The 26,269-nt window shown below is 32.4% G+C and overlaps 1 protein-coding gene across 4 annotated transcripts; it reads left to right on the top strand.

Annotated features, from left to right (window-relative positions):
• The first annotated feature begins 1,510 nt into the window (after window positions 1-1,510).
• On the top strand, window positions 1,511-16,229 carry LOC129952524 (putative mediator of RNA polymerase II transcription subunit 26). Of its 4 annotated transcripts, none has more exons than XM_056065137.1 (4): window positions 1,511-1,820; window positions 13,209-13,584; window positions 13,643-13,792; window positions 14,934-16,229. In XM_056065137.1, the coding sequence occupies exons 1-4, from the start codon at window positions 1,769-1,771 to the stop codon at window positions 15,670-15,672; spliced, it is 1,317 nt and encodes a 438-aa protein (XP_055921112.1). In that variant the 5' UTR covers window positions 1,511-1,768; the 3' UTR covers window positions 15,673-16,229. The 4 variants fall into 4 exon arrangements, with proteins under 4 accessions (XP_055921112.1, XP_055921111.1, XP_055921114.1 ...); XM_056065136.1 differs by having other exon boundaries at window positions 1,512-1,820; window positions 13,640-13,792; XM_056065139.1 differs by lacking the exon at window positions 14,934-16,229 and having other exon boundaries at window positions 1,514-1,820; window positions 13,643-14,460.
• The last annotated feature ends 10,040 nt before the right edge of the window (window positions 16,230-26,269 follow it).

Genomic DNA, 26,269 nt, shown 5'->3' with positions numbered 1-26,269 from the left:
GTTTCAAACCTTAAAATTCGTTTTCTGAGGAATAATTTTGTTGTATATAGGGCATTTAAGCACTCAGCCGGCGAAATACTGTTAGTAGTTATTTGCTAGAATTTTTTGAAAAAAATAATTGATGTTTCGATAATAAAAACTGGCTTCATTTTATCATTGTATATTTTTCGAAGTTCTTTGGATAACAATTTGGCTTAATGCAAGAAGAACTTATTGCAAATTTGAAGTTATCAGTGAGTGTGGTTCGCATTCCAGCCTCATTGTTTGTTTTTTTTTTTGTTTTAATTTGAATTTAAAAAAAAAATTTATATTTCACTATAAAATATATGTAAGTATCTAAGTAAGTATGTATTGTATACATGTATGTATATAATGCATATATCCACCTATAGTTACTGAGTAACATACAAAATAATATTTGTGTTATGTATTTATTATGATTTATAAATTATAACAATTCCACAAAGAATGTTTTTTTATTACTCCAAACCAAACCAAACTAAACCATTCGCCATTCCGCTAAAAAAATATTTATGGAAGGGATGTAGCGCATTTACAAACAAAATCATAGTTATAAAAGTTCACCCACAGCAAAAAGGAAAATAATAAGAAGATAAATAAGGTATAAGGTAATTTATTACTATCGGATTAATATAGCAAACCTTCTGCAGAATGGACAAAAAGTACCTACAAACAAAAGTCACACAAAGGAATTCACAAAGCCATAGGAGCAAAACCTTCTGAAGGTACCTTGTTCTAGGCTAAAGGCATGTCGATGTCGACTTGGTGGAGCAGTTATCTAGTACCTATAAGAAAATCTTCAAATGCTTTGTGTTCGTATTCGTACCTCTAAATATACGAAACGGAAACTTGATGGGCTAAAACTAAAAATAAAAAAAAAAAAACTATTGGTAAAGTGGTGGAACGTGTCTGCCGATCCCTCACCCTCATGTTCATCGTAAGCAAGGCTTATTCGATACATATGTACCCATTGCCATCCATGTACATATACGACGACGAAGACGAAGACGAACGATGACGCGGACGCGGAGCGGACAATCCGCTGGAGAAATACAGTGGTGGGGGCAACTTCCTTTGAATCTAAGGCGCAGAATAAGAAACAGAAACACAGAATATGGCTTAAAGATTTTTGCTAGTGAACTTGACTTTTGTACATAAGAGAACCGGAGTTCTTGGTCTCATGATCATGATGAGTGCGTTGCGTTTGCGTTTGCGTATAGTATCTTTTATATGCGCCCATCAAGCTATGTACATCTAGATGTGTTGTTTATTGTAAATAAAAATCATGAACATTTACTTTTACACTGACTCCTGCTGACTGCTTGACTGCCTGAGTGAAGATGAAGATGACGGTAAAACAAACTATCTTTGTGCTGAGCTGAGCTGTGCTGTGCATGGTTATCTATATTAAGGAGATGCAGGTATACATTAAATACATGTTTACTTGTTTTGTTGGTACTTTTGTTTTAGGCTTAAGGGCAAAAGAACTCTGATTCAGAATCTACTGGTCAGTACAGTCTATGAACCCATTGGTTAAGAAAGTGCCACCACAGTCTTTGCACCGAGTAAATTGATCGTACTCATAGTTTAACAGTTCAATGAAATTTAATTCTAAGTGATAGTTTTAAGCCGGTTTCAAGAAAGAACGTTACTATACACATTCTTTTAGTTTAGTGAGTTTACTTAATTTTAAAAACTCTATTTTTAAATAAAAATCAAACGTGTGATATAATAAACCTAATCAAAAATGGTTAAAATTCCATTATTCTGCTTCCTGAGTCTTTGGGCTTGTGTATCTGGTAGGTATCTATTTGTTGTTTTCTTCAAAATATTTTATTGAATTAAACTTTAAAATAAAACAAAGAACACCTACGCTTGATTTGAGTAGAACAATTTATTTAAAATGCAATACTATAGTATCGTTAGTTAAGTACATTCATAAATAAATTTAGTTTTTCTTAACTAAGTTATCCACTACAGTGTAAAAATTCTCCCGCAGAAATCTTTCAATATATTTAATTTTGAAAAACTAGTGTAGTTTTTGAGATACGATTTATCTTTTATTTGTTTTGGGTAGTAGAGCCATAAAGGGCAATTCTATGAATATTGTAAATTAAAAAAAAATATGTATTTTTTTGAAATTAATTTTCTAAAAAAAACGAATTATTAAAGTTAATTTTAAATGTTAAAAAAATTGTATAACCAAATAAGTTTAAGAAATAAATTTTAGTTTTTTGCCAAACGCAAGTTATGATTTTTAGGAAAATGCAGGTATACAAATTCCAAATCCCTAAGTTAAAAATAAAACTTGAACTATTATAACTGAAATTAACGTGCTTATAAAAGTATAATTTTTTTTCAAACTTTTTTGGAAGTTATTATTAAAATGCAATAAGGCTGCACATAATTAAGTTAAGTAGGTACATAGCTAAATTTATTTTTTGAGTTTTTCATTATGTATTATGCGCATGCAGGAGATCTTAAAATAATACATGGTCTGAAAATAAAACAATATATTTTGAATAGATCTGAAGTAATCACACAGAAAACCCGTTAATTTTTGTTTCAATACGAGTATTAAGATTAGATATTCCTTACTCAGGAAAAGCTTTATCCAGGACACTAACCTCAAATAAGATTGATTCAAGTTAGCATCCTCGCTTTTTGGCTCCGAAATATATACACATGTAGATAAATAGCTTTAAAAATTGTTATTAACAAGGATGAAAAGGAAGTGGCCACCTACATTGTCTAAAACATTCAGGCTTAAAGCGTTTGAAAACTTTAAATGAAACTTGAAAGGATATTGGTTTAGTAACCGTGATAGTTTTAAAAAATTATTTTAAGGCCATGTTGGTTTTCTCAAGCAAATATTCCTAAATATTAAAGAAAACAGGTTTAAATTAATGATTTGGATTTGGTGTTTTTTTTTTAACTTTTAGTATAGTAGAATTTTAAAAATTTACAATTGAATCCCTCCGCAGTCCACTCATCGGATTCTTTAAACAATGAGATTGTTCCCTTTTGATTTGCTTACACTTGGTTTGTTTACTTCCTACAAAACTAATTACGTTGCTATTTTTAATGTAAACAATTAAATTCTTTTTCATTGTTCGTTACTAAATGTTGGTTAAAAAAAAGCTGCTGGAATTGGTAGAATTTTGTATTTCTTTCAATTTTGTTTAACCTCATCCAATAAGTAATAGAACTTTAAAAATCGGAATTTTTCAAGAATTATCAAAATTTTAAAAAGCCGAATTATTATGAAACGGAAAAACGACCAGTATGATTTCTTTTTTAAATTATTCATTTATTTTGAATGTGATACAATATGATTTAACCCGACAAAGTAATAAGTCACATTTTGATGGCTTCCGATCTTTTTGGCTGTGTAAAATAGAACTTTAAACAATTTCCTACAAGTTAATTTGGTTTTTTCAATTCCAAGCTTTTGATGTATGTCAAACTCGTGTTTGAAACATATTGTTTAGGGACTATAGTCTGTTTTAGTAAACTTGAAACTTGTTAATGTTATGCATCCTTCTTCTTAAAGACTAATTTAATAGGTACATCGTGTATAGATACTTTTATCTTTTTAAAGTCCATATATATATTTTTTTTGAAGGCCTTCTCAGAAGTTAAATTTATCTGTTAATATTTTCAACCATAAAGCTATAGGTATAGTTAATCCTCCATATTTTAAGCCTGAAATGATTTGCAAGTACAACCATTAACCAAGATAACCATTGCATTATGGCCACTATGGCGGATGGCCAAGCCACATACTGGGCCCTCAAACAGGTTGGTTAACTTCATTCAACTTCAAAAAATAAACCAAAGTCAAGGATCAATACTAATAATAGGAATGCCTAGAGATGGTATAAGTAGCTATTCTTGCGTTGTGCAGCCAAACACATACTACTACAACTGTAATTATTTACACACACATCCGTATATTAAACACATACATAAGATATATAAAATTCTGTATGTTCTGCACTTAAGGCCCGCATTATATATAAAGGTTCTATCCATCTAAAAAACCTGTATAGTAATATTCTTTAACAATGAATTGGAATAGGATTTATCAAAAAAAAAATAACCAAGAAACGAAAAATTAAGATCTGAAAATATCTCCTAAGATTATTTCTGAACATTTTTATAATTGATTGCTTTATAATGGAACTTATATACTATATGTACATCTGCACAATATTTTTGCACGTACATATGTGTATAAAGCTTTTGCTCTTAACCCCTGGATCGATGGGTGGTGCCATAAAAAAAATGAAAATGTGTTGCCTTAAGAGTAGGAGAGTTTTGGCACAACAACAAAAAGAATCTTGCGATTTGCAGTTCAGCAAAAGTATCTACAGAGGTAATTCGTTCTTGTATAGGTACGAGTTTGATGTTCAAAGAAGTAAAGTTTACTCTTTTACTTTGGTTATACCTTCCTTCCTATTCTTTTAACCATTCATTGTGGCAAAGAATACAAAAAAATGCAAATATTATGTGTGTAAATATGTGTTAAACCTTCTTCTTTTTTAATTGATTTATTGTTAACTTATTTATAGAAGAATACGATCATTTTAATGCTTGAGATTAGAGGTATGCAGATATTGTAGATACTTTAGATTCCAAATGAGAAAACATAATTTAAAGCTATAAATCCTATTAACTTGCCTGAGCACTGAGCAATGAGCAGGTAGGTATATTTCAAGACGAGATAAATCGGATAATTTATATTATGGTTTGCACAGTATTTTTGCTGTAGATAGATTACTTCCCTAAGATTAGGGTGACCAGGTCATTTAAAGGAACCTCTAACAGAAGAAGAAATTAATGATAAACTTTTTTCTTCAAACACAAAAATTAAAAAAAATTTAATTTGCCCGAATAAAATAGACTACTTTTAGGTATAGTTATGAATCCAATACATAGGTTAGGTTAGGATGATGGGCTGGCGATTGAGGACGTTATCGCCTCAGTTAGATCTTTATAGGTGGATTGGGATAACTTCGGGAAGCCTAATATTCTCCTTCTTGGAATATCTTCACATTTGCTTCTATTGTGACATAGTTCTGGGCAATGGCATAAGAAGTGGAGTGTGAAACAAAATGTACATACAGCTTTGGCCAAAACAATAACAACACTAAACGCGATTACTGCAGGGTATTATCAATTTATTTATTATTTTCAACCGAAAATTGTTAATTTAATATAAAAAGCCTGGTCACAAAAATAAGAATACTTTGACAAAATAGTAAATAAAAACCGTAAATAATTACTTAGTTATTAATTTTTAATCCTTTATTTAAAATGACCAAGATTTTTTGATGACTCATGGAGTCCACCAATCTTTGTTATATTTCAAGTGAGATTGAGTACCAAACTTCAAAAAATCCGATATTTTTGATGAATGTCGCTTGATTTTTTCAATTTTAAATTGATTCCCCAAGTTTTGAATCGAATTCGAATCTGGAGCGCGAGTTTCACTGGGAAACATCAAATCAACTTTCTTTAAACCTTCTTTTTATTACTTTTGCCGAGTACTTGGGCTCGTTATCCTGTTGAAATCGTGACGTTAAGGGCGTATTTTCTTTGGTCCATGGCAGCATTGTATCCCTTAAAATCCCGACATAAGTTTTCTTGGTCAATATTCCATCAATAAGAAATACTGGACCTATTCCCCACCAAGATTTTCACCTCTATGTTTCACAGTCGGCTTGTTGCTCCGTGGATTGTACGCTTCACCTTAAAGGCGAATAACAAAATGTTTTTCATCCATTCTAAATAGATTGACTTATGTTTCGTCACTCCACCACACATTTTGCAATTGTTTTACCTCTTTCAATGGCTCATAGGATCATGTGAAACGTTTTGGCAAAAGCCAGACGCTTCTTCATATGACCTGGTTTTAATAAGGGAGCATTTCTTGACCGAGCTGGTAATTTGGACATAGGCAAAACTCTCTGGATTGTCTTGGAAATTACTGCCTGAGCAGGCTCATGTGATAGGTCCGCGACGACATAAAAGGATTTTTCTTAGCTCTTCTTACCAAAGCCTTTTTGTCTTTTTCTGATAATCTCGATAGGCCACCTCTAGTTTCAATAGTTTTTCTTCATCGTAAAGCTTTAAAAACCGTTGTAGAGGAGCATTTAACTATTCTGGCAATTCCAAGATAGCTAAAATGAACGCATTGCTTTTTGTCTTTTCATTCAAACGTTGTAACTGTTCTTATTATTTTGGCCATAGCTGTATGTGTCTATGCATACAATGTCAAAATTTTAAATTTGACTAGTTTAAAGTTCACAACTAATTCCAACAATTAAAATTTAAAAACATATTTTGCAATTTACTAAGGAAGTCCAAAAATTTTAAACAAGTAGGTTGCTAATCGTCTTTTATTAAAAAACTAACATTCTTAAAAGTGACAGCTGGTAAAAACTAATCCTATATGCTTAAACGGATCGGTTAATCGGGATTCAAAAATTTGGTTAAATGGTTTAGTCATTCTATCCACTGTTCTTATTAGAATAATTGTACAGATGTCATATGGATTTAGCAAATTGCTTAAGATTAAAAAAGCCATTCCGTAATTGTAACTCCTTTGTTAAGAGAGTTAGATGCTAAGTCGTTTAAAATTAGGCAAATCGAATTGCTGAAAATAGGCGTTTTTTTTAGTTCAGAGCAGAACCTGAATTGTCAAACAAAAAATGATGGTTCTTTTTTGCCTCTGAACGTTCAGAGCTTCAAATTTGTGTTTTTGTTTCGTTCTTATCGTGTTCTGAGTTTGTCCAGAGCTGTGCTCTATAAGCTCAGAATAAAAAACTGAGCAGACCCAGTTGAATGCTGAACATACATAAGCATTTGACAGGTGAAGTTGAAGAAGAAAATCAAACAATTAAAATGGATAAGTTTAAATAAGAAATAACAAATAAAACATATTTTTGTAAGTCTTCGTTTTATTTCAATTAGTGACAGCTTAAGTGTTCAGGTGTGTTTCAAAAACAACTGAACGCTCAAAAAACGCTTTGTTCAGAGAATGTTCAAAGCATGCTCGGTATGCTCGGGCTCTGTTTAGCTCTGATTAAAAAAGGCTCTATTCCAAGTTAAAAAAGAAAAAACGACTAATGGCGTTTACATTTTAGTTAATCTTTTGAAATTTTGCGCCATTATGTTTTGTTGATAGAATAACAAATTATTCTAGAAAAGAAGACTACAAAATTATGAAATAAGGCTTCATGACATAAGATAAATTAGAAATCAAAATTAGAAACGAAACCCACACGATGCACTTGTTAGTTTAAAAAGATCGATTATTAAAATGTCACTTTTAGAATAATTTTTTTGTATAAGCTTTGGGTTGTAAAATGGAAAATGTTTCAATAAAATTCTATTAAAGCGTTTCTACTATTGCTAAAATATTTACATAGAATAGTCAAGAATTAAGCAATTTTTGTTCACTCTGTAATTTTTTTTATTTTTTCTTACTTACTTCTAAAAAGAAAACCGTAGGTACAATTAATTGGTTAAACAAAACTAAAAAGTAAAAAATTGTATTTTATTTTACTGAATTGGAACTTGTTTTTGAAGGTTTTATTTAGCGCCATCTTATCAAAACAACCAACCATACACAAATACATACATATAATAGTTAAAAATATCTGACATTTTATAAATTTTAAGCGTTTTTAAATCAATTTTCCTTTTTTATTTTATCACCTCTTGTGTTAATTGAATGTATGTATGTATTTTGATTATAAAATATAAATAAGTACATGCCTACATACATGCTGATTAAATAAATAATAAAATAAACATAGGTCAATGCAAATGATAAATGAACGGAAACGGATGTTGTTCCTTTTTTCTTCATTAATATGCGATCCGATACTTCAATAAAAAGAAGTGTAGTTATGTATTCAAAGCCATTTTAGATCAAATAATTATTCTTCTATTCCATAGAATAATAGAGTTGTCACATGTATTTAATTAATAATTCATAAGCTATGTACATACATACAAACACAAAAGTACATACTATGGATTGGAAAATATATATGTAATTGTTTTTTTATGAAACGTTTTGTGTTTAAAATTTTTTGTTGGTATTACGTTTAAGACAGTTAATTGTTTTTATTGGAAGTGAAATAATTTGCATTGAGAAAAAAACTATCGTTTATAATTTTCATGACTCAAGCGACAATGATTACTATTTTTAGTTTATTTTAAGAAATTAAAAATTCTTGTTGTCTCGAAGTCAAATCCGATCTTCGAATTCCTTACATTCAATTTTTTAACGAAGTTGTAAATTAAAAACTCGATTTATCTTCATTTGTAGAACGCGGCTTAAATTCATTTTTAAGTTTTAGAAAAATGTTAGATCTCGGTTGAATGGAACCGAGTTCTAATGTGTTTTTACTATTTTTGTATCACCCCGTGGAGATAGTTCTGACTCAAAATTCTAACAGTTTTCGTTGAAGCGTACATTTATTTAAGGATTTGGTTTGGATATTCCCATTCTCGAGATGTAAATTGTGTTTTTGTGTTTCATTGGATTTCGTTTAAGATTTGTGTTATTCTAAATTATTCTTTTTTGATAAATGTAACAATACATGCACTGAACTTGAATAAAGATCACAAGAAATTGGTTTCGAGTCCTGCAATCTCCTTAACATCGTATTATGATGCAAGCAATTTGAATGTTAGAAAGTATTATATTGAAAAGTTTCAAGAAATCGTGTGTTCAGTTGATTTAGTCCAAAAGATTTGCTGATTGTCACCCCACAACAGTTTCTAATTATTGTAAAATTAAAATTAAATCACAATGTATCATTCAATACTAACTTTCAAGTTAAAGAATGATAGCTATTATTTATTCCTTTTTTTTTTTTTATACACTTGCTATTGTACTAGTTTTAAGTTGGAAATGAAAAAATGAATGAATAAAATGTTTCTAATTCTAATTCTAAAAAAGATTATTCTCGCGTTGATTAATCTAACAATATTGATAAAAGTTTAGTACTAATATTTCTTCAGATGTGTATACTACTACTTAAACAGATTTATCTACACTTTTATCGGGTCATGTTGTCCATGGGACATAATAGTTGTAGTCATTATAAACTCTTATATGTATACTTCCCTGTTACTTACTTACTTACTTAGGCTCTCAGACCTATTAAGCCCGTTGGGGACTACTTAAGGAGCATTGGGCCTCTACTACGCCTACGTGCAATCGTGTAAGGTTTCCGGAGATGTGTTTCAGCTCCCTCTAAATCTTGCATAGTGAAGCCGATTCCGCCTCGATTGTCCTGCGCCATGTGCTTCTCGGTCCTCCAACTCTTCTTGCTTATTTTGTGAGCGGATTCTACTGCATTTCTTGGCCTGTAATGCAGTCGTTACCTTTTCTAAGCGTATGTCTAATCCATTGCCACTTACGTCTTTGTACTATAGATTCTATAGGTTCCTGACCTGTACATCTATGAAGGACCTCATTTGAAATACGGTTTGGCAAGAAAGTCCTTAGGAAGTTGCGAAGACATCTATTCACGAATGTTTGCAGCTTTCTTGTTATGGGTGAAGTAACTTTCCAAGTGCTGCACCATAAAGAAGCACAGATTCGACATTTGTGCGAAACATTCGTAGCTTTGTGCTTGACGTCTTGTTCGGTTCCCCCTTCGATGGAAACTTCCAAGGTATTAAAAGCTCTCCATTTTTTCCACCGGTTGCGAGAAAATATTTATTTGAGAGGTTGGTCGGGTTCCGAGGATGATCATTTTTATTTTGTCGGAATTAATTTTTAGCCCCACCACTTCTGGTTCTCTCTCCACACTTGTTGTTATTTGATGGAGATCCATGATCCTATGAGAGAGTAAGCAAACATCGTCCGCGTAATTCAAGTGCTTTAAATATTATGTTGAAGTCCATTGGATCCGTCCGCTACCTGACAGAGCTGAGCGCAGTGCATCGCTTATAACCAACAAAAACAATATTGGCGACAGAATACAGCCTTGTCTGACTCCGCTTCGGATTTCAAAATCATCTAACAACCTGCCATCGTGTAGAACGTTACACTTGGATCCATCACATGTTGCTTTAATAATAGCAATTATTTTTTCTGGGATGCCTCATTTCCGCAAAGCTAACCAGATATACTCCCTGTTAACGCTATCAAAAATAAAAGGCCTTCTCTAAGTCAATGAACAGCAGGTGAAGTGGTGATCGATATTTAACGGACTGTTCAATAATGATCCGCAGGGTATTAATGTGATCAATACAGGAGGATCCAGCGCAGAATCCTGGTTGTTCGGCATCGGGTTTGGCCTCAAGGTGTTCTCTGACGCGTTCCACTATAACTTTTGCTACTATTTCGGCAACGGCTGGTAGAACGCAAATTCCTCTGCAGTTTTTGCAATTTGTAAGATCTTGACGATAATTCCCTTCTTCTACTCATGGAGGAAGCTTTCGGTGGTCCAGGCTTCTTTTATGAGCGAATGAAGCAATTCGCTTGATGACGTTGGTGCTGCTTGTAAAAACACTGCAGGAATTCCATTAAGTCCTACCGCGTTGTTGTTTTTTAAGTGCTTTAATTGCGGCAACGATCTCATATTTACTTTGAGGTGCGGTGCGGAATCGGGGAATACTTTCTTCAGGTGCGTCGGAAGGTATCGGCTGCACGTTGTTTGCAAACACTCGGTTTAAAACGAGGTAAAGTGTTCTTTCCACCTTCTGACTTCCTCATTCACCGAACTTATCACAGTACCGTCTACTTCCTTCACCAGGTGTTGCTTTGAGCTGGGTGTACCGGTCAGCTCTTTGGTTATTCTGTAAACGGCCCGCTGTTGCACCTCTTTGCAGCATGTTCTGCTTCTTGCGCCAATTCGTTGATGTAGTTACGCTTGTCGCGGCGGACACTGCGGTGAACCTCTCTCTTTTCCATGAGATACGAGGACTGCAGCTCGTTTCTTTCTTACTCTTGTGCAGCAGTTGTTCGAGCCCTTAACTGTTTGCGTTCGTTGATCCTTGCCCAAGATTCTTCTTAAGGCCAAGCTTCCTTTTTTTAAGACCGACTATTCTGTCAGCACCTAAAATGCGAACATTTTTCACAACATTCCAATGGTGTTCGATGTCCTCATGTATTGTGCTGCTGATTGTTCTCATTTCGTGTGACAGGTGGTCCCTAAATTGTTGACGTGTCGTGTGATCCTTAAGTCTGGGGATGTTGAATTTGGGGGCTCGTGTTGTTCCGTTGGATCTTCGAACTGTAGCTGTACGTAATCTTTGGGTAGCTACCCTTTTGGACAAGATCAAAATTAAATGATCATATCATACGCTGCCGTTGTAAGCCCGAATGACGAGAAAGTAAACCTTAAAATGTATATAAACTATCACAAATAATCATATGATAATAATATACAGTCCCTATCCATATTATTAGACACACTGCAGAATTTGTATAACTATTAGGTTATACGCAATATTTTTACATATTATAAAAACAAATTCTATAAATCTTTTGTTTTATTTTTATAAAAAGTAGAAAATAGTTTATATTCTGCATACAAAATAATTAAAATGCATTACAATATTCGAAAACCTGATTAATAGCTGAAAATTGAGATTTTGCATAAAATCTAAAGTGCGTCTAATATTATGGTCAGGGACCGTAGATCTGTATCGTCAGAGAAAAAGACACTCAGACAAAAGATCATTTATGAACATAATTGAGACAAAACGGATGATACTCTTTGTAGCAAACGATCGGGTTTCGTGAACTAAGACCAACTTAAAAAAAATTGCCCTTTAAAAAAGTGAAATAAGGTCAACCTTTATAAGTCGGTCTTATTGAACTTTGCATATATCAAAATACTCGTCGTTCAGATAGAACGCCCGAAAATTTAATTTTTGGTCGAAGGCATAGCTCTTGCAAATGTGACCTCGAACGAGTTTTCTGTTGATTCGAGCCCCGTTGTATAGGACCTCGTTGAATTAGTAATGCACGAAAGAAGTTTCGACTGTGGGATATAAGCCAGTACATCTGGGAAGGGGCAACGTTGAACCACACAGGACAACCATAAATGATCATTGGCCGTATGAGGGCCATGTAGCAAATTACCTTCACCCTGGGGTCAAGCCGACTGCTAAATAACAGCTGTTTCGTCAGAGCTAAAGCTCCTCTGGCCTTTGTCAGAGCAGCATTTATACGTCTGTCGAAATATAAATACTGATCTAACCAGATACCAAAGTACTTTACTACACTTTTGCTCGCTAATGGCTGCCGTGAAGATCAACGATGACCATCTTGCGCCAATTCTTGCACGTATCCCTCGTGGCCCTAGCCAAAGGATACCGGAACAGAATTGTATCTGACTTCAACGACATTTATTTACAGTTTTCAGCCGTCGCAACATCGCTGAATCTTGTCGAAAACACGCTATAAGAGAATTCTAATAATCTCAACCTTTTGGGCCGTTCTGTACGCAATTAGATCGTTGGCGTACGCAATTTCCTTTGTAAGACTACTTATCAGATCGCTGGTGTGAATTCAGAAGAAGAGAATCACCGCTACCTGTTGAAGACCATTTTTAATTAAGAATGTTGTGGTAGAAGTTACATTGTCACTTTTGACAACAAACTTTCTACGGTTAAGCATATCATAAAGTATTAATTAAACAGTTCAAAGCACTAACCATCACGCTACGGGTATTACTACTATTACACTTTACAAAGGTGAAATATGGCAGATTTTTATTTCTGATACAACTAAGACAATTTGTAGGTAGTAAAATAACAAACAATAGTTATTGTCAAAACCTTATTTTAAACCAGCATTTTTTTTAAATCTTTTTGAAAATGAAATTATGTATCTATCTATCTGTCTATCTAATAACAAACATTATCTTTTTTGGCTCATACAAAGTTAGAAAAGTTTCAAATACTTAATTTAAATGTATACAGACTTTAAATGAAACAAAAGATTGAAAGATTTTATTAGCTAATTATTTCAACCTTACAAATCAAGAGACAGAGTTCTGTTTAACTAATTGTACCTTAACCTGAATAACCATATGGAATATCCTCATTTCAATTTGGCTACTTCCAATAGCCTCAATTCATAGTTTTTTTGTATTTTTACTTATGTGAATGTTTCTTTTTAGTAAAATTAATTTAATTTTTTTCAGCTCAACGCATAACAACGATCCACTTAGATGGGGTGCAATACTTCATTAGCCGCATGAACCCATACTCCCCTGAACTAAACTACTTCCTCGCATACCAGTATTGTCGCTCATTGGGTCTACAATTGGCATCTTTTGAAACAAAAGAAAAAGCTCAATCTATGACAACGTATCTAAGAAATGCTGGTTACGGAAACTACGATTTTTGGACTTCAGGAAATAGACTAGGCACTGGCATGTTCTTGTGGATGAGTACAGGTCTTCCATTCAATGCAACATTTGACTTTTTTGAAAATTCCGCCGACGGAATTCAAGCTGGCTTATTGGATCCCGTTGACCACAATAGTAATACATCACCACAAAGGACGGCTCGCGATAGGTATGATCTGTCAAAATTATCTGTGTATTGATTTTTGTTTTTAATTAAATTGTAGCAGTAGCGGTTCTGAAAAAGGATGTGTCATTTTGAAACAACCAACATTAAAATGGATGCCAGAAGACTGCTCAACCGTTAAGGACTTTATTTGCGAACAGACAAGATGTTATTATTACAACTATGGGAGCATTCCAGTTTCATCTGCACAGGGGTAAGGCATCGCAAAAATGCCTGCGCTATTAATTCACCAATCGAATAAAACAATCGTTTAAGAAAATTGATTCAACTTTATCTATTCTCGTTAAACTTTTAACTAATAAAGCAAATAATTCAAATAAATCCTAAAAATCTATCGAGACTCTTAGAGTGCAAAATTTTAAATACAAAACAAAAACTTAATTTAATTTTTGTATTTGTCGTGCACAAAATAATGTACTTTATATACAGATTTAAAATTAAATTTAATTTAATTTAAACACTGTAATTCATCCATACAAATGAAAATGACGTTTAAGAAAACTTATACCTACTCTGGGAAAGGGCTTCTAATTTTAATGTACAAAATACATACAAACACTTTATTCACTATCATTAAACACAAACATTTATCAAACGATGCTTTCATGACATCTTAGGGACAATTATTAATGATGTACAGTACATGTTCCTTTGCTTGCCAAAAGCTACATATTTTTGTATGAACTTTAGAATTAAAGTTCTCAAAAATATGCACTTTTGAAAATACACATTTAAATTTTCAAGCTTAGTCTATGTCTTTTGAGCAAACAGCATTTGCCGTAATATTCAACAAAAAAGAACATTAATTTCCCCCAAAATTTCTTTTTCCCTTTGTTTCTCTAATAATTATTTATTTACAAAACTTTCTTTTTGCACTCTTTAACTTTCTTACAGTGATTGTTTACACAAAACACCTTTTAGACATATAATAACATAACAACACTTATAATTTTGTTCAATTAACGAACATACATAACTGTCATAATACGATTAATAATAATTTGAATCTAAAGCACACGCATTATAGTTATGGTTAGGTTAAATATGTAATTACAAATTGCAATGAAAATTCGAGAAATAAGACTTTATGAGACCGTGATGTAAGCATAGCTAAAAGAGTTATATCTATTATCTAACTGTCCTTATTAAAAATTAATAAAACTCAATTTATTGTTCTATACCGTCTATTTAAAAATAATAAATGCTGTATAATATTCGACTTATTATGTAATAAAAGAAAAATTGTTCATATCTTACATATTCAAATCCTTTCTTTCTTCTTGATTCTTTACATATTTAAATTTAACACAATTTTTCAATTTTTAATAATTTAGACGTCCTATAAGATTAACAACATCGCGACCACCATTGGAATTATTTACTCCAACCACAGCAAATCCAATTAGTTTTTCCACCTATATGTCAGTTAGAAAAGCTCAAAAAGAACTGTCTGAGCCTTCATTGGCATCTCTGAAATTAGATCACGAACGTGCCTTAGAGTCAGAAGAGTCTCATGAGATTGAAGATGAAGAACATGCACGCAGCTTTGAAGATGATAAGGATAACATTTCAAATGAAAATATATCCAAAACAATTTCACCTAATAACAAAAATGAAAATCCTGAAAACGTTACAAGTGAAACTGAAAATGAAAATGAAAATCTTTCTGAAATAAAAGACGATCAAATAGATTCAGATCAGGCAGACACAGAACATTTAATTAAAGAGTCTTCTTCAACCACAGAAAACATAAATGAACTGCTTGAGCTGCACCTTGAAAAAATATCAGATGAAGTTGAAAAGCGCGCTAGCGCGGAAAACAACAATCGTTACAATAACGACGATAATGATAACATTGAAAGACAGAGCTTTTTATCTCTCACCGATTTAATTCGAACTTTGCATCCAAATGAAAAACAAGTTCCCCAAATCGATTCGGATTATTCGAATGCCATGCGAGTACTTGGTGAGAATTCACCTCTAGTTGGTAGTAACGTCGAGGATACGCACAATCCCATGGATTCATCTATGGAGTCAATAATACATCGTCAGTTGAAGTCCAATGCATACTAAATATGAAGAACTTTGTATTAAAATGCGTTTCAGCCTAAAACAGATATTTTTTTTTGTATTTTTAATATACTTACACTAGTTTTTGAAACGAAATAAAACGACACAATTTGTATATATAAATAATTCAGTAACTGCTTAAAGTCTAGATTGCACTTATTTTCAACAACGGCCTCATACTTTTATATCTTGTTTATTGCTACTCAACCTACTGATAACGAAATAAAGTCAAATAGTTTTAAAAAGCATCGAGTAACAGACAAAAATAATACGGATATCCCTTAACCATAATTTTTAATGTTTGTTATGTTTTAAAATTGATTTTTATTTTGTAACTCTAGGATTAATTTGACAAACCTCTTGACAAAACGATAACTATGTTTTTTCTGTACTTAAAAACGAACTAAAGAAGTTTCTCTTAATTTTTACACAATTAAAATTCAAAAATAGCAAAGAAAACTATATCAAGTTTAAGCAAGCCACATAACAACAATTCCTTCCACTCACTGTACTTTTGGACTTTAATTCTTATTCCCAGGGAATTATTTATTATTAATATAGTTCGGTTAGTTTTCTGATATTTATAATCATGAACTATTTTTCTAGAATAAAAGTTAATAATTTCGTATTTTGTCAAGCTTACAGAATCAGTTGGAAATTCTGTCTAAAAGATTTTAACTAACAGTTAACCAGTAGATAAAATAGGTTCAGGTTTTTAAAATGTAGTATTCAGACAGCTTTTAATTGGTTTAAGATTTTAAAGGTTTTGCTACACTTATAGGCATTTCTTTAAAATTGGCACTGGTCAAGACCATATTTTTGATTACTTATGTTCAAAAATATACTGTTATTTTGTGCATTCGTCTTTTTATCCAAAACCATAAAGTATTAAATTAAATTACATTTTTATAAGTTCCAAGTTTAGATACAATATCTGTTTATTGAAAATTGATGCCTGCTAGAACTTATGGTGACATTAAACTTTAAAAGTTGCTTTGGTTCTTTTTTAAATTAAAACTATTGAATTATTATATCCGCTTTCATTCATATAAGTTATAAATTGTGTGATCTTTTAATTGAAGCTCAAAGTTCTGCAAAATTGACTCGTTTTCGTTATTGTTAGGTTGTTTGAGTTTTACTTTTCAATGCATGTATTTATTTTTGTTTAGTCGTTTGCAGTGTTTTAATATTAAAATCATGAGAATTTGTCTTTAAACCTTTTATATTTTAAGCAGCATTGTAATCACAGTATTAAATATACATATGTATCTATGAAATATAAAGTATTATTAAATGAAAAAAAAAACAAAAATGATATGAAATTTTAGAAAGCTTACCTGCATAAATATTTTGTTCATAGAATAAATATTGGCTTATGATGTTTATGAAGGTTAGGTATGTACCTAGAATTTAAAATTATTGCTTTTTAATAAATGTGAAATAAAAGCAAACACAAAATTTTAATAGTTAATTTTTTTTTGTGGACCTTAATTCATTGCAAACGACTTTAGAGGAAAGTTAACTTTAGAGTCATTGGATATTCAATTATGTACGAAATCAATTGAAACCGTTTAGAGCGTAAATAGTCAAAGGTCAACTATTTTATATCAATAATTTATGTAACTTTAAAGTTGTTTGGCAATTTTCAAGGATATTGAACTCAAGTTTACTAACTATTTAATTAGGTTTTTTTTATACAGGGTTTAAGCTTTTCATACGTAAACAAACACCAGTGCCTGGAGCTTACTTACTTAAGGTGGCGCTACAGTCCGGGCAAACCTGGGCCTCAACCAACATGCGTCTCCAGCCAGCTTGGTCCCTAGCTAGCTGTCTCCAGTTTCGCACGCCAAGTTGTTGAGGTCTTCGCCCACCTGAGTGCGCTACCTGAGTCGTGATTTTCCTGTACTGCGCCGTCCATCGGGATTCGATTCGAAGACCTTCCGACCGGAAGCGTTGATGTCCATTTGCTCTACATGACCCAGCCATCTAAGCCATTGGACTTTAATTCTGCTAACTAGGTCAGTGTCCCTATACAGCCCGTACAGTTCGTCGTTATATCTTCTACTCCATTCTCCATCTATGCATACGGGACCAAAAATCACCCGAAGAATTTTTTTTTTCACAGGGTCCAGGCCTCAGCGCCATTAATGAGAACCGGGATGAGGAGTGTCTTATAGATGGTGATTTTAAATGCTAGAGAGATGACTCTACTTTTCAATTGCCTTCTAAGTCCATAGAAGTAGCGATTTGCAGGAGTTATTCTTAGTTTGATTTTAGCGCTGGTCGTTGTCTGTGTTTAAAGCGGTTCCTAGGTAGACAAAGTCCTTAATAACCTCGAATTTATAGCTGTCCATGGTGACGTTTTGTCCAACACGTCGTCGTTCAGTGTCCTTTTTTGATGACAGCATATACTTGGTCTTGCCCTCATTGACCACTAAACCCATCTTTTTCGCTTCCGTCGCAATGCTCAAAAACGCTCCACTGACATCACGCTTTGATCTTCCAATTATGTCAATATCATCTGCGTATCCGAGTAATTGGATGGATCTGTGGAAGATTGTGCCTCTAGTGTTGACGGTTGAGTTTTGCACAATTCTTTCTAGAACGATGTTGAAGAAGTCGCATGACAGTGCATCGCCTTGTCTAAAACCTTTTTTGACATCAAATGCATCGGTGAGATTTTTCCCGACCTTGATAGAGCAGCCAGGGATGCCAAAACTATACATTATTTGTAGAGCTCTTTCCTATGGTATTGTTTTGAAGCTCCTGGGTTTTTTCCAAGATCTGCCGTAGTGTGAATATTTCGTCGTTAGTGGTATAGTATTCCTGGTCTAAAGCCACACTGATAAGCAACTGTCAGGTTGTTGACGAATGGCTTCAGACGTTTACCTAATACGGTAGAGAGAATCTTATATGTTATATGCTATGTTAAGGAGACTGATGCCTCTGTAGTTGGGGCATTTTAGAGTGCCTCCTTTTTATGTATCGGGCACACTATGCTGAGATTCCACTCATCGGGCATGTTTTCTTCCGACCATATTTTGCAGATGAGCTGGTGCATGCTCCCTAGCAAGTCATCGCCTGCTGCTTTAAATAGTTCGGCAGCGATGCCGTCAACTCCAGCAGCTTTGTTTGACTTCTGTTTAGATATAGCTTCGTCTAGGTCGGGTAGGCGGAATTTTTGATCTGCGTCACCTAGGTTGAGTGGTTCTAACTTCCTTACAGTATAATTCGGTTAGTCATCGCCGTTATATAATTTGGAAAAATGGTCTTCCCATATTCTCAACATAGACTGCGGTTCTACTGTGATTTTTCCCTGATCGTCTTTACAGGCTTCGGTTCGTGGCCGGTGCGCTTGGGAGTTTTTTTAACCTTTGGTAAAATATAGGAACTTCATTCCTGTTGTGACATCCCTCTATCTCCTCGATCGCGCGCTTCTCGTGCTCTCCTTTTTTCCATATAAGAAGCAGGTGTTCTGTGCAGCTCCGTTTTGTATGTCTGTTGTTTCCCTGCATTCGTCGTCAAACCAGAGGTTTCGCTGTGGTGGCCGTGTGAAACCTAGCACTTTAGAGGCATCATCTCTGATGACTGCAAGGCAATGTTTGCCACTGGTTTTCAATGCTTAATGCAGGCAGCATAGGACTTCTTAAGAGGTTACTAGAGACTCTATCGGAAAAGGATATGGCATTCTCTTGCGATTGTAGCCGTCTAAACTTCTCACAGTACTTCCTTGTTTTGGGATATCCGTAGCCGTACCTTGGCTACAAGGAGGTAGTGGTCCGAGTCAATGTTGACCCCTCGGAAAGTTCGGAGAAGTGTGGTGCGTCGATCGCAATATGATCAATCTGGTTGACAGTTGATTGATCAGGAGATGTGTGAACTGCGTACCAGGACGTCTCGCCCCGCAGCGAAATCTATCGGTCTGAATCCGTTGTCGGTGGTGTCGTGCAGGTTGTATCTCCCGATTGTGCCATCAATGATGTCTTTTATTCCTAGCTTGGCGTAAAAATCTCTTAAGATAATTTAAATGTCATAGCCAGGGCACTGCTCATATATTTTGTCCAAGAGCTCGAAGAATATGTCTTTGGTGTCTTCATCTTTCTCCTCTGTTGAGGAATACGCGCATATTAGGCTTATGTTGGCGAATTTAGCCTTAATGCGGCTAAACCTCAAGACTTTTTGCCTGAGCCTAATTCCAACAACAAAAAAACACCCAAATAGACGATGTCTTTGTTCTCGGTAACAGTCGCCGTAGTAGATATCGCAGTCTTTTAGTTTGAGTTTGCCCGGTCCATCCCATCGCACTTCTTAAATGGCGGTAATATATGCCTTGCAGGAGTTTAGGGCTTCCCGTAATTGTTCGGCTGCACGTGGTCTGTTATGGGTCCTAACATTCCATTTACAGATTCGAAGTTTGTTGTCCTTATTTCGTTTTCTTGGTGCTTTGCACTTAATGTATTGTGTACGTGGTCAGGAAATCACCCCGACGGCACAACCCTCAACCTGGAGGGCCAAATCCTTAGTACAAGTCCAAGGACGGGGAGCCAGATAAACCGGCAGTTGTCACATGATTTATGCTTAGCTTAATTTACCATTTCATAATGAATAAACCTATACTTCTATATAAAGTTTGGAAATTTATTACCAAATTAATGGTTCGGTTCACGTGGCGCAACGATTTATCGAAGGAAACTTTTGGTTAGCGAATGTCCTCATGCTGATGGAATTTGTTCGAGCCATCTTCGGCTAAATTTAAGGTCATAACATTAAATTATATTGCGTTCTGTTTCTTCTTGAAAACTATTGAATTTGGTCAATTCCATCATGAAAAAATAAGCTGGAAGGCGACCTACACTGATATCTTTCCATCCCGTCTATCGATTTGTCTTGCTTTAAATTTCGTAGGATATCGTGTTTTGTTAAAAAAGTTGTCACTTGAATTATTCTTAAAAAATATCAATATCAGTTTGATTTCAAAATCTATTTTTGTTAACGAGATTTTTAATTTAAAACTAATTTTTACCAATTTTAGCACCATTTCTTAAAAGCTTGTATTTCTTATATAAACAAATACAAATTGGATGAATGAGAAATTATTTGAAGTCAATATCTTCTATAATTCAAGAGATATCAAGAACCAAACATATGCCTACTATTTTTTGTAGATTTTATTTTTTTTAAGAAAAACGGACCGATGGATTTTTACAAAAAATTTACTGAATGTCGAAAATAATAATTTCTGTGACATAAAATTAGTTTGAAGCGAATATTTTTAATATTTAAAAAGTAATTTGAGTCGAAAAATAATTTTTAACAACTTTTAGCAGGTATTGTTTTTTTACGTTTTTATTTTTTATAAAAAATCTGTCAATTCGAATTTTCTTAAAATTTTACCAGAAATTGTTATTCTTTATTGCACAAAATTATTTTGGAGATAAAATCATTTCTTGTTCGTAAAATATTCGAGGTGACAAATAATTTTGTTTCAGTTTTTTTTTTATTTATAAAACAACCGTTAGTAGTTAGGTATCACGTTATTATTTACTATATTATATACTCGCTAGCGTTATTGGTTCGTGAGATATTTTGGGTTTACCAAAATATTCACTGCTATGGTAAAAAAAACCACCCACGCAATTTGTTTGAGAGTTCTTTCTGCAAATTTATTTGAGTCGACTGGTTCTTGAGCTATGGATGATGAAAAAAACTTTGCGAACGTATGTACACAGGAACGCACAGAGATCTCTCTAAAAAAATTATTTCAAAAAACTCAAGGGGCCTTGAAACGTCGTGAAATGTCAAAATTTTCAATTCGACAAATCGGTTCCTTTGGGAAGTTAAAAATAGCACTTGGAGATCTGATCACTGGAGGTATTGAGAGTAGTACGAATATAGTAGTAATTCTGGCAGCACTGGTTAAAAGAAGTATCTCAATTTTTCTCTTTAGATCTGGCAGTTATTCTCAAAATTATATTTGTACGCAGAAGGCGCCAATATTACAAATGACAGGTTTGGCATTAACAAAATAAAGTCCGAAAATACACAAACAAGTTACCTTAATGTTGAAATAGGGTGGGTCAAATTCTAGAACTCTTTAAAAAGGCTCAGCGATATTAAAGCGCTAAATGTTTATGGTAAAATTATACAAAACATTTCATTAAAGGATTTTTAGTTTTATTTAAATTTTAAAATTGTGATTGAATTTTTGAAGAAAAAGAATAGATTTTTGAAATCACATTAGGTACAACTGCTTTTCACACGTTACGCATAACAGATGTCAAATCTAGGCAAGAAAGTATTGTTGGCTAAAGTGTTAGACCAAATGTACGGCTGAATTTAATACTATAAATGTGGAAAAGGAAATGGTGCCGCGGTTTTTGGAAAACTCAATGTGTTAATATTATAATATTTTAAATGAATTATTTCTGAAATACAGATAACAAAATATTTAAGATCCGTAACCGAAGAAAATCTCAAAATATTCCTTTAACAAAAAAGGGGAAGCAGATTTGTCACGTTTTTCTTGTCACACCCAAGCTCTACTAACTTTATGTAGTAAAACAAGAATATATAAAGATTCATCGAAAACTAAACAGAAGATAGAAATACAATGCTGAAATTTAATACCACTATATTAAAAAATAAGTATATACATTAAACATTAGTTTAATACTTTTTGTATGAATTTATCTTGTACCGATGCCTTGCAGTTGAGGCCTTTTTTTAGAGTATTATACTTAATTTAAAAAAAAACCGGCGGTTCAAAAATGGAACTAGTTGCACAAGCCATGCCGATAAAACTCATGCAATGCACTTATAAACAGAAAAACTACTGCAAGAATGCGGCAGATATACAATATCAAAAACCAGTTCATAAACTTCATCAAATTAGGCGCCTATAAAAAAGTATGACAGAAATAATTAAGTTTTTTCTTTGAGTTATGCGGGTTTTGGTTTTTTAGTGTCTTTACAAAATTCTTTCAAAATGTCCAATAAAAATGTTTTATTAAGACTTATTTTAAATGTTTTGAATGGAAAAAATTCATTTCTTTGAAGTATCAATATTATATTTCAACTTATTAATAACAAATCATTTTATTTTTTGCCAAACATTCAATAAATATTCAGTTATTTTCCCTACTCATCTTGTTTTGACATTTTCCTGCAAAGCGGAATTTCAGCTGTCAGACTGTTTTTTTAACAGAGTTACCGACTGCAGTAATGCAGTGTATTCACATTAAGGAACGCAAATCTTGCATTACTACTGCATTTTTACATTAATGAACTTACCCAAAGTCTAATTACTACTAAATTGTATATTATTATTTTACTTTAACACCATTTCATTACTATGTCCATAAGAAAATTTTAATTTTTATTCTTCATACATGACCAACCTAATAAAACTATAAAATATATGATTATAGATAAACGATAGAATAATATTTTTCTTATTCTACGTAGCGGAATATATTTAAATAAATACATACACACTTAAACGTTTATAATCTAATCCCACACTCGAAAATGATTCCGAACATTTTAATCTAATCTTGTAAGACTGATTAAAATTAATGAAAGCTAAAAGTACACATTTTATTCAAAACACCAACAGGGTGGATCAACTACTGATAAGATCAAGGTATTGTTAGAAAAACAAGTTAATTAATAAAAATAGAAGAAAAAGATGGATCCAATTTAATTATATTAATTTTAATTAATTTTTTGAAATAAAATATTCCTTTCTGCTTTGAAAGTTAACTCGCAATGCTGAGGGACATTCGTTACTATACCCTATTTGAATTATAACGTTGAAACATTAACACAATGAAGTCTTAAAGTCAAACGCTCGAAAAAACAATCCCAAATTTAAACAAGGTTAAATAAAAATCAAGTTGCTGCATCAGTCAGAGTTTTTTTAAACATACCTGCAAAATAAATGTATCTTAAGAAATTTAAATGCCATTTCATTTCTCAATTAACCTTTAATTATTATTTAATTTCCAAAATCTTTAGACTGGCTGTTTTTAATTGATTTTCTTTTGTATAAAATTTTTCAGTTTTCTTTTGGTTGAAGAAATTTATATTTATTTATTAATACAAATAAAAAACAAATAGAACATTTTTCATCATAAGATTTTAGTTAAAGGCAATATAAGAATATGTTCAATAAAAAAATCTGTGTATCTATCCTTGACGAAATTTAAAAACAAAAAAGAGGCTGGGATGCAACCCACACTGATACCTTCCCATCCCGTCTGTCGATTTGTCTTGCTTAAAAGTTTGTCTATATGTACTTGTATCAATTTTTACCAAATTTGCGTACTATTTTTTGTAGATTTTATTTTTATGAAGAAACGGACTGTTGGATTTTTATATAAAAATTACTGAATATCGAAAACAATATTTTCTGTGAAATAAAATAAGTTTCAAGCCAATATTTTTAAGTTTTGAAAAGCTATTTGAGTCGAAAGTAAATTTTTACGAAGTTTTAGTATTGTTTTCTTTTTAGAGTTTTATTTTTTGTAAAAACACTGTCAATTCAATTTTTTAAAAATTTTACCAAATGTTGAAAACAATATTTCTTATGAGATAAAATTACTTTGAATCCAATCAAATCAAATCAAATCAATCAATCAAATCAATTTTTACCAACTTTTATACATTTTTTTAGGTTTTTATTTTTTGTAAAAAAAACTGTTGATTCGATTTTTCTCAACATTTTTCAAAATGTTGAAAACAATATTTCTTATAAGATAAAATAAGCTTGAAGCCTAAATTTCAAGTTTTTGAAAAGATATTTGAATCGATATTCAATTTTTACGAACTTTGAGTAATGTTTTTTTTTAGATTTTTATTTTTTATTAAAAAAGAGTCAATAAGATTTTTCTCAAAATTTTATCAGATGTCAAAAACATTATTCTTCGTTGCACAAAATTGTTTTAGAGATGAAATCATATTTCAGTCGTAAAATTTTGGAGGTTACAAATTTTTTTATTTTTCAGTTTTATTGATTTAAAAAAAACCGTTATATTGATTTTTTTTTAAAAAATATACCTGTTTGGTATCATGTTACAATATATTATATAAAATTTAATTCAAGTCTCTAGCGTTTTCGGTTCGTAAGATATTTAAGGTTAACCAAAATTTTCACCTTTTTTTCAAACTGCTATGGTAAAAAAACCACCCAAGCAATTTTCTTGAGAGCCCTTTCAGCCTTATTATCTGTATAACAAAATTTATTTGAAGTCCATATCTCTTCTGGTTCTTGAGCTATGGACGACGAAAAAAACGTCGCGAACGTACGGACGTACAAACGTACGTACACACGCACGCACAGACATCTTTCTAAAAAATCTTTTATTTCGACTCTAGGGACCTTGAAACGTCGAGAAATGTCAAAATTTTCAATTTGACAAATCGGACCCATTACAATAACTTCCTATGAGAAGTTAAAAAACGGTTCTATGGGTGTAACCCTTCTGGAGCAATTCAAAAATAAATTATAAAAAGCCAAGCTAAGAATTTTTATTTTAGAGAAATTTCACAAAAATATTTCGGAGCGTTTTTGAGAAAATTTGAATTTTGAATTTGTAGCCAAACAAAAATTTAATTGGGACTACTGTTATTTTTGGTCTGAAAAGAATAAAAGAAACGCAGAACGCGAATCCACATACTTAAAACTTTATTTCCAAGTTTGAACTCGATCGACCCAATGGTTTAGGCTCTTGGGGTGAGGACAGACTGAATTGCAAGGCCCTATTTTTTGAAATCGAATAATGTCATGTTTGATATTTTATCAAAATCGAATTTGTAAAGACACAAGTCAGGAAATAAAAAATAATTCGAGTTTAAGAAAAGAATATTTTGAATAAACTGGCTTTAAGTCTTTCAAATTAAATACAAATAGTGAAATACAAAAGTTAAGGCGCTGTCTATCGAAACTGGAGAAAATACATTTATTAATGATAACTAAACCATTAAATCTCAAATTTAAGAAAATGAAGTTTGTAAATAAAATTTGAAAAAAAAATATATTTTTTAAAATGAATATGTTGATATCGTTTTACATTGATTTTAAAATGGGTTGGGTTTTGAAATACTGTATGGATCAAAATACTGTACTTTAAATACTGTATCTCAAAAGACTTTATTTCAAAATACTGTAAAAATCGTTTTAAAAATGTAAAAAAGTGCGCACTTTCTTTCACATTTGTACATGAATTGTTCCTATCATAATCAACAATTGCTCCAAACTAATTGATCTGTCAAAAGTTCCAGTATTATACAGCATTATGAGATACAGTTTTTTGAAAATACACCATTTTGAGACACAGTATTTTAATACAGAACATTAACCAAGAATTTTGAACATACAGTTTTTTAAAGTACAGCATTTCGACATGCTCCCTTTTAAAATGTTTGCCTTGGAAGCCAAATCGTTCCTGAAAAAAAATTAAATTAAAGTAATTTTAATAATTTTACTTTGCCTTTTCTCTAGGTGTACGACTAAAAAAAGACCTAGGATTATCGACGAAGGAAAACTGGTTATTTTTAAAAACCTGTGCCTTGAGGAAGAGTACTTAAAACAAGCCCCTTA

The sequence above is a fragment of the Eupeodes corollae genome, chromosome 3, assembly GCF_945859685.1.
Source record: "Eupeodes corollae chromosome 3, idEupCoro1.1, whole genome shotgun sequence".
In the NCBI taxonomy this organism is placed as follows: Eukaryota; Metazoa; Arthropoda; class Insecta; order Diptera; family Syrphidae; genus Eupeodes; species Eupeodes corollae.
Note: the sequence above shows the minus strand (reverse complement) of the source record. Positions and strands in the feature narration are given on the sequence as shown.

Bases quoted from the DNA above. Each gene is read 5' to 3' on its own strand.
- LOC129952524 (XM_056065136.1), top strand. From the start codon at position 1,769: ATGGTTAAAATTCCATTATTCTGCTTCCTGAGTCTTTGGGCTTGTGTA. The intron at 1,821-13,208 runs GTAGGTATCTAT...AATTTTTTTCAG, and splicing joins TCTTTGGGCTTGTGTATCTG to CTCAACGCATAACAACGATC. The intron at 13,585-13,639 runs GTATGATCTGTC...ATTAAATTGTAG, and splicing joins CAAAGGACGGCTCGCGATAG to CAGTAGCGGTTCTGAAAAAG.